The sequence below is a fragment of the Macaca thibetana genome, chromosome 7 (genome assembly GCF_024542745.1).
Source record: "Macaca thibetana thibetana isolate TM-01 chromosome 7, ASM2454274v1, whole genome shotgun sequence".
NCBI classification, from domain to species: domain Eukaryota; kingdom Metazoa; phylum Chordata; class Mammalia; order Primates; family Cercopithecidae; genus Macaca; species Macaca thibetana.
The window spans coordinates 5,966,295-5,975,775 of record NC_065584.1 but is presented as its reverse complement, the minus strand read 5'-3'; the positions used below and the strand labels follow the sequence as shown (position 1 = coordinate 5,975,775).

Sequence of the window (9,481 nt, the reverse complement as noted above, 5' to 3'; positions counted from 1 at the left end):
AGGGCGGCGTGCAGCGCTCGCGCCAGCTGGAGGACCTCCCCAGCGGACGCCCAGGTCCCGGGTCGGGCTCCCGATCCCCAGCGGCAGCGGCGACCGGAGTCCCCCGGCCCCGAGAGCTGGCTGCGGGGCCCGGGCCCGCCCCCACCGGCCCCAGGCCCGGCCGCTCCGCCCTCCGCCCGCCTGCGCCCGCCCTCAGCCCACGATTTCTAGGGCATTGGCCGCGCCGCTGGGTGATCCCTCCGGGCTCAAGTTGCAAGGGGGCGGGCCGGGCCGGAGGTGGAGTCTCCCGCCAATTGAAGCCTCGGCTATAAATTGAACTCCCTGCACTGCCGAAGCCCAGATGCCTAGCCAGGCCGCGTCGCGGTTGGTGGTCGGAGAGGGCGAGGGGTCCCAGGGGGCTTCGGGGCCTGCAGCCACCATGCTCCGCTCCCTGCTGCTTCACTCCTTGAGGCTCTGCGCCCAGACCGCCTCGTGCCTCGTGCTCTTCCCGCGCTTCCTCGGCACGGCCTTCATGCTTTGGCTCCTCGATTTCTTGTGCATCCGCAAGCATTTCCTGGGCCGCCGCCGCCGGGGGCAGCCCGAGCCCGAAGTGGAGCTCAACAGTGAAGGCGAGGAGGTGCCTCCCGATGACCCGCCCATCTGCGTGTCCGACGACAACCGCCTGTGCACCCTGGCGTCGCTCAAGGCGGTGTGGCATGGCCAGAAGTTGGATTTCTTCAAGCAGGCTCACGAGGGCGGTCCGGCGCCCAACTCCGAGGTGGTTCTGCCCGACGGCTTCCAGAGCCAGCGCATCCTCGACTACGCGCAAGGGAACCGCCCGCTGGTTCTCAATTTCGGCAGCTGCACCTGACCACCGTTCATGGCGCGCATGAGCGCCTTCCAGCGCCTGGTCACCAAGTACCAGCGCGACGTCGACTTCCTCATCATCTACATCGAGGAAGCGCACCCCTCCGACGGCTGGGTCACCACTGACTCCCCCTACATCATCCCGCAGCACCGGAGCCTGGAAGACCGGGTCAGCGCAGCTAGGGTACTGCAGCAAGGCGCGCCCGGCTGCGCTCTGGTCCTCGACACCATGGCCAACTCCAGCAGCTCGGCCTATGGCGCCTACTTCGAGCGTCTCTATGTCATCCAGAGTGGCACTATTATGTACCAAGGTGGCCGTGGCCCCGACGGCTACCAGGTCTCTGAACTGCGCACTTGGTTGGAACGCTATGATGAGCAACTGCATGGCGCTCGGCCCCGGAGGGTGTAAACATCCAACGGACAATTGACTGAACTTGGTGGGCTGGGCCTTCGAGCCTTCGAAGCCCACATGCAAGCGCCTCAAACCAAGTCACGCTTGGTGAGGCCCCAGTGACACTGATGTGCTGAGCCACCATTTCAGACTGAGTCTGCACTTCGGCCAAATGAACAGTCTCCCCTACCTCCCTGGGACTCTGCTTCTGTAACTGTGTCATTCACACCTGCCTGGCTCACTGGAAATCCTCTTCTGAGCGCGGGATACGGCTTGCCCTTGTCCGTATGCCCCCAGGACTTTGCCTCTACAGCATTTTCTTCCACCCGCTCCCCAGCGTGCCCTCAGCCAAGTGCTTTGGCCGGGTGCTTCCCGCAGCACACAGACACCTTGGCCACGCCTGCCGGCCCTGAGCGCAGCTGGGTTCCAGGAGACTCTCAGCTCACCTGAGCTAGTTGCCTGGCACCCACCTGTCGCGCGGGGAGAGGGGGTTCCCTGTTGCTTTTGTGTCTATTTCCTATCCCTGGTAGGGGAAGGGATGTCGGGGATGGGGAGGGGGTGGGCAGGGTAGTTTCCCCCACTTGTTTTGGGTGCACAGGAGCCCCACTGCTGATGACGAACTGTCTCTAACTGGTCTTGACCACGAGCTAGTTCTGAATTGCAGGGGCCTCAAAACAGCACCTAAACCTTGAGGGGGAAAGTGCTCTGGGTTTCCGTGGGGGAAGCCACCTTAAATGGGAGGGAAGTTGGGGTGTCTGCTTTGGGACCACAGGAAGATAGCTTGAGAGGCATTGGCGAGGTTCGCAGCGCCCCAGAGAGAGAGAAAAAGCCGAGACTCCTGGGGAATGATGTTGGGGTGATGGAGTCCGGGGAAAGAGAGGTGGGGGGAGAGCCTGAGGTCCCCAAGTGAGGGGAGTCCTAGGCAGAGCTGCTGATTGTGGGGCTGGGAGGTGGAGGGCCCCTGATTCGAAGGCCATTTGGTGAGTGTTTTGCTGGAAATATTTCTTGTATATAAACTTCTTTCAATCTACAATAATAAAGGCTTGAAGTAAACTGCTTTCTGGTTGCCTTTGGTCCCTTTATTTTCTTTTCCCTCTGAATAGCGGCAGGAATTAAACACAAATCCCTCTCTCGCATCCCCATAGTGACCTTGGGAAGGGGAGCGGGAAGGAGCCTAGGCTGGCAGGGGCGCTGGAGGAGGATGGAGGAGGAAGAGGGTCTGCGGCGGCGCCCGGGGCTCTCCTACAAGCGCACGCACACACCTGGACGGGGAGCTCAGCTGCGGAAGAAGAGCGAGGTAGCGGAGCGCCGCCGGATCCTGGAGAGCCGCGGGAGAGGCAAGAGGGTCCTCTCTTCCTCCCGCGCGCGCGCGCACACACACCGAACAGATGCAGCTGCCCCTGCAGCCGCCCGTCTAACTTAACTGAGTATCCGGCGGTGTGTGGAGGGGGTCGGGTGAGGTGGAGGGCGAGAGGGTCTTTGGACCCGGTACAGCCCTGCTCCCGACCGCCGCAGGCACCACTGCGCACCTGACTGCTCCCTGGCTCCCTTCCGGCACCTGCAACCTCGCCTCTGGCCCACCCGCTCCAGGCTGCTCAGGTCCGCGGGAAGCGCGCCGTGGCAGAGGGGCGCCCACACTGCAGCTGCGGCTCTTACTGCCGGGCCAGCGTGCTGCTGGGTGTGCCCCCTGCCTAGGACCCCCTCCTCCTGTCCCTCCTCCGCTTCCCCAAGGTCCAGTCAAACCCCACCACCCGCTCTGGGCTGGGAAGCAGAGGTGGGAGACCACTGGGATGAACAGAGAGACCAGGGAGAGGGCAATGGTGGAGTCCAGGGCTGAGGCGGGGATTCGGGGCCTTAGGCACAGGTCCCCGCCTGCAGTCACGGCCAGGGGCTCCGGCGCAATCTCCGCCCTCACTGTCTGGCCTGCTGCGCCCGGAGTGAGGGCGACCCCGGGGGCGCGGGATTAGCTTGGCCCGCAGCCCCTGCGCCAGTGAAACCCTGAACAGGAAGTGAGAGCCTGGGGACACAGTGAAGGGCGCTGAGGCGGGAGTGTGCGGATCCAGGTGAGGGCACTGGGCCCCTGAACTTCCCTGGCGCGCCGGGACAACGGCTGGGAACCCAGGACTTTCAGGTTTGCCTGGGGTGGGGGTGAGTAGTGTCGGTTTGCGCGCTTGGATGTGAGCGCGGGTGCACATGGCAGGGTTGGGGAGGGGCGCGGCAGGCAGGATGGAAGAGACGCCCCCGTTCAGCCAAAGCCGTCCCCAGTTCTGCGCCCAGCCCCTACGCTGCTCCTCCGTAAAAACTTTTTGGAACTGACATCCTAAATTGGTGGATTTTTTTTTTCCTTTAAAAGTATCTCAATTGAAAAATAACTTTAAAGAAAAATTTGGCACCCACGAAATTTCTGCATCTCCTCCCCACTACCACCACCCCCTACCCTACCTCCGCGAACGCTCCTTCTCATCCCGAAACCGCCAGGAAGAAAAGGAGATCGCGGCGGGGACGCGGCCCGGCGCCTGGGAGAGCCCTGCCTGACCTCCCCGCCTGCGCGGCTGGCAGGGACTGGAGCTTGGTGGCGCGGAGGGCGGTCCGGGACAGCGTCAGCCTCCCGGCCCAGCAGAGACCGCTCCAGCTGCTCCGCGTCCCCACCGGTGGCTTGGGGGTCTCCTGGGACGCGCCAAACGACCTCCCCTACCCGGAAAGCCCGCGCCCCCTGGGCCTCCTGGAGCTTCCCAGATGGAAACTCCGAAACGCGCTTTCGCGCCGCAGCGCCGGGACCTACAGCGCCAGCCACTCCCCGCACGGGCCGCACTCGCTCTGGTCGCAGCTCCAGGGAAGTCCCAGAACCCCCACCTTTTTATTTCTTTCATCTTCTTCCTTCCCTTCCTCCCTTCTTCCCCTTCATCTTTCCTTTTCTTTCTCTCTTACTTTCCCTTCTTTTTCTGTTTCTTCCTTTCCTTTCTTCTCTCTTTTCCTTGAAAATGTCCTCTATGAAAGCAATGCACGCTCATGGCCAATATAACAGAACTCCGGGAAGGAACTAAAACCAACCCAAGGCGACTCTTCATGAGTGTGGAGCCCCTCATTCCACACTCGCCTCTCTGTGTCCCTCTCCCTCACACTTGCAAATACATCTTTTGAAAACAAGGGCAGGGTGATGTTATCCTTTTGTAGCCTGCCAGTATCTTCTTACTCCCAGGGCACCCCTTCTTTCCTGCACCCTTCTTTCCATGCCCATAAATAAGTCTTGAATGGCCGAGCCTCGCACTCAAATGGATGAACAGCAGGAGTCCATGGGTGCGCATCCCAGATGTTAGGGATGTTTCATTATTACAAACAAAGTCGGGGTGAGCAGCCTATAAGCGCAGCTCTGTACCCCGTTACCCCAGCTAGTAACATGTCTTAAAGTGAAGCAGCTCCGAAGAGAAGTATGTACACCTTTAAAGATACCTGTTTTGCCACATTTTCTGGAGCTGCCTTCAGGAAGCCTGTTTGACTTTTATTGTTTTGTATTTTCCTATTGCTCCCTCTCTCTCCTTTTATTTTTAAGTGAAAAATTACAAAGACAATGGTTGAATCCATCCTCCATATTAAATTTTAAATACAGAAGAACAGAGCAGAAAATGCAAAGCCTCCCTCAGAGCGGGAGCTTTCAAACTATTCATCAGGGCCCAGCAGCAGGGCATGAAATCAATTTATCAGCTCAAGTCAAGCATTTGGAAGGATGAAATAAAATAAACACAGTAAGAATAGCAGCGTATATTTCACCTAGGGTAGCTGGAGTTTCTGCAACTTTGGCTTCAGTTATACATATCATGTGTGAGTGTGTGTGTGCCTATGTGTATGTGGGAGTGTATGTGTGAGCATATGTATGTGTGTGTACCAGGTGGTTGAAATGAAGCGTATTTCTCCTGAGGGATCGAAAATGTTTGCAAGCCACCACCTGATCATCACCATTCCTCCCTCAACCAGGACAGCCCCTGTTGACTGTTGGGTGTGTTTCTCTCCAGATTCTATTTCACATATTGATCATCCGATATGTCATATTCTCAGATGAGAACAAGCACATTCTCAGACATATTTTCCCTAATTGGGATCACGCCACATAGTGTTTGATGACACCCCCCCCCCACACACACACACACACACTGTTCTCATGCCTCTCCCACCCTGGCCCCCTCACCTGTCAATCCGTCTAATCCGAGCAGGTCTTCACCTGCAGGCTGATTTGTGCCTGGCACCATCCGGATGGCTGAGGCCCCTTGAGGAATGCTGGGATCAGTGGGGAGCAGGGTGAGGAGACAGCCATTGCTGGTGTCGCAGTCATCATCACCCTCACAATTAGTATCTTTTCAAGGTCCAGTGTGGCCTTAGCAGATGGTTTAGCCTTGAGCAAGGAGAGGGAGGAGGGGCATTAAAAGAGTTCATAGAAAGGGTCTTATTTGCCCCTTGAAGGCACAGGTGGCTTCCCGGGACGGCATAGATAGAAGGAAGGGCATCCCTGGCAGAAGGCACTGCCAGTGCAAAGCCCTGGAGGCCTGAAGGCATATGTCGTGTTCAGAAAGCAAGGAGTCCCCAGTGTGGCTACAAAGCAGCAGGGTGACAAGGGCAGTGAAAAGGAGGAGAGGCAGAAGGGCCCAGCCAGCTTGGGAAGAGCCTTAGGAACCAGCTTGCAACTCTACTGAGCCTTTGGGGACAGAAGCCTCAGACAGGAAGGTGGGGCAGGCAGTCAGATGGGGAGGAGCCATGGGAGGCCCGAGGATGGGACTGGGGGCACATCCATCTACCCACCCCGATGAGGGTAGGCAGGTGTACTTTCAGGGCTCAGGCTGGCCTCTCCACCTTCCACCCAGCAACTCTCCTCTAGGAACTTACCTGGAGGGAATAACCAAACTGGTAAACAAAGGGGTGAAGAGGTACCAGGAGGTCCATGGACCCCCCTGATCCACCTGCAGGGGAGCAAGAAGAGTAGGAAGTGACATTGGCGCACTTGCTCCAGGGGCCAGGTGCTACGCAAGTGAGTTATCAGGACAGCCTGATTTGGTCATCCTAACACTCCTCTTAGATGAATGTGATCACTCACCCCATTTCACTGATGAAGACACTGAGGCTCGGCATGTTTGGAGTGAGCTGGGCAAGGCGTCACGGGCTGACCTGTGTTCCTCCAAAGACTTTGTTCCCCAAAAGTCTTTGTTCCCCCGAAAGTCATGTTGAAGTCCTAACCTGCATTTCTGAGGAAATGAGGGTTATTTGGAGATAGGGCCTAGAAAGAGGTGAGAATGTTGAAATGAGGTCATTAGGGTGGGCCCTGATCCAACATGGCTGGTGTCCCTATAAGAAGAGATCGGGATACAGACACACAAAGGAAAGGCCATATAAGGACACAGTAAGAAGGCGGCCATCTACAAGCCAAAACAGACCTCAATAGAAACCATCCTGGCTGACATCTCGGTCTTGGATTTCCAGCCTCCATAATTGTAAGAAAATTAATTTCTTTTGTTCAAGCCGCCCACCTGTGGTATGTTACTATAGCAGGCCCAGCAAACCAATACCAAGGTCATATACTAGAAAGTGGTTTTGACCATAAGCCTGTCTGACCCCAGTGTCTGGGGGTTTCACTTCAGGCTCCCCAGCATCCCTTCCAGAGGCTAAAACAACTCAGGACACTGAGATTTTGCACTCTAGGGTGACAGGAAAACTCAGCTTATAGGACAGCAGGTCTGAACTGGGGCAGTGAGTGTGTGTGCTCTTTTTTAAATATCTGCAGAGACACTCACACTCATACAGCTCTAGAAAAATCTACCCCGAGGTATTCGCAGTAGTTGTCTTTGTGTGGGTGGGATTATGAGCGTTTTCTTACTTTCTTCTTGTTGCTTCTATGTAGCCTGTGATTTTTCTATAGTGAATGTGTATTCCTCTTATGGCAGAAAAATAAAATGCAAAACAGCAAAAACAGTGGCTTTGGTAAGTGGAATCCTGGAGGCAGGGAGGCCAGGGCATGAGGCAGACACAGGTTCAGGCTGGAGATGGTGAGTTCCGGGCTAGGCGGAGGGTAGGAGATCGGGGGGTGGGGCCAGGGGAAGGGAAGAGGGGGCAGGGTGGTGCTGTGGCAGTGAAAGGCTTGGGGGGTTGGGGGGATGGCAGGGGTAAGGGCTGCTGAATAAAGTACAGGACACCCAGTTAAATCTGAATTTCAGATAAACAATTAATACAAAATGTTTCTAGTATAAGTATACCCCATGCAGTATCTGGGACACACTTGTGCTAAACAATGATTTGTTGTTTATCTGAAATTCACATTCAGCTGGACAGTCTGGGTTGTTTGTTTATTTTTCTAAATATAACAGCCCTGAGTGGAGGAAGAGTGGACAATGGTATAATCTGAGGCCCTGGGAGGAGCAGTCTCAGAGCTCAAAGGATGGGTTGAGAACAATGAAGCCATGGTCCCTGAGGTCTTCAGTTCCAATTTCCAGAACTGGTTGAATGCCTGTGGCCAGACAGAGGCCCCCAGACTCTCCAGAGACTGCATCTGATGACCTGGGGCTAAGGAAGAAATCACCATCAGCACAGCCAGCTACATAAGCTGCAGGGCTCAGTGCAAAATGAAAATGTGGGGTCCTTTTCAAAAAGCAGGGGAGGGTGCCACTAAAGGTACCAAATATAAAGCCTTTTCCTTTCTTCCATGGCATCTCAACTTGTCATGGTGCTTATTTGCTATATAATTCATTATAAACAAAGAAAAAGTAACATTTTCAATTATGTGTTAGTCTGGGTTATCCAGCGAAACATAGCTAATTGGGGGGGGAGAGAGAGAGAGACTTCAATTTACTGCAAGGAACTGGCTCATAAATATGACCCCAAAAGCAAAAATAGACAAAGGAGATTGCATCAAACTAAAAGGCAAAAGAAACAATCACCAGAGGGAGGAGGCAACCTAAGGAATGGGAGAAAATATCTGATGAGGGGTTTATCTCTGAAGTATATAAGAAACAAAAAAAGTTAATTGCAACCAAACAAATAACCCAAATTAAAGAAAGGGCAAAGGCTGAAGCTAGTGGCTCACCTGTAATTCCAGCTTTGAGAGGTTGAGGTAGGAGGATCGCTTGAGGTCAGGAGTTCAAGACCAGCCTGGGCAACATGGCAAGACCCCATCTCTAAAAAAAAAAAAAAAAAAAAATCGACATCTTTCAAAAAGAAAACATACAAATGGCCAACAGATACAGCTGACCCTTGAACAATACAGGTTTGAATTGCAAAGGTCCACTTAGCTGTAGAATATTTTCAATCAAACACAGGTCAAAAATACAGCATTTGCAGGATGTGAAACCTGCATATACAGAGGGCTAACTTGATTTTTTGTCTATTTGAGTTCCACAGGGCCAACTGAGGGACCTGAGTACACTCAGATTTTGTAAATCCGCGAGCCCTGGACCCAATCCGCTGTGTACACAGAGGGGCGAGCATATGTGAAAACAAAAATGCCCCACATCACTAATCATCAGGAAAATGCAAATCAAAACTACAATGAGCCATCATCTCACACGTGTTACAGTGGCTGTCAAAAACCAAAAGAGACAGCAAGTGTTGGCCAGAATATGGAGAAAGATAACCCCTTGCAACACTGTCAGTGGGAATGTAAACTGGTGTAGCCAATATTGAAAAAAGTACGGAGGTTCCTCAAAATATTAAAAATAGACTACCGTATAATCCAGCAATTCCACTTCCAGGTATATATCCAAAGGGAATGAAATCAGTATGCCAAAAAACAGCTCTGCCCTCCCAGGTTCACTGCAGCACTATTCACAATAGCCAAGATACAGAACCAGCCTAAATGTCCATCACTGAATAAATAAAGAAAATGTGATACATATATGTAATAGAATAGTATTCCGCCATAAAAAAAGAATGAAATCCTGTCATTTTTGACAACATGGATGAACCTAGAAGACATCATGTTAAGTGAAATACACCAGACACAGGAACACAAATACCGCACAACCTCGCTTACGTGTAGAATCTAAAAAAGTTGAACTCATCGAAGCAGAGGGTAGAAGGGTAGTTACCAGGGGCTGAGGGTGGTGGAGAAATGGGCAGATGTGTGCTTGTCCCTGGGCTGAGCACTGTATAGGCAGCAGTGGACGCTTGCCACCACAGTGCACCAGTGACTCAGGGAGGTCATGGCCAGGGCTGGGCAGAGGAAGGTACCAGGGAGACGTAGCTGTATATACAAAGGCCAAGAAACTG

General features: G+C 53.9%; 1 protein-coding gene across 1 annotated transcript; it reads left to right on the top strand.

Annotated features, from left to right (window-relative positions):
- The first annotated feature begins 209 nt into the window (after positions 1-209).
- On the top strand, positions 210-2,294 carry DIO3 (iodothyronine deiodinase 3). Its single transcript, XM_050796767.1, has one exon. The coding sequence runs from the start codon at positions 341-343 to the stop codon at positions 1,253-1,255; it is 915 nt and encodes a 304-aa protein (XP_050652724.1). The 5' UTR covers positions 210-340; the 3' UTR covers positions 1,256-2,294.
- Positions 2,295-9,481: the final 7,187 nt, after the last annotated feature.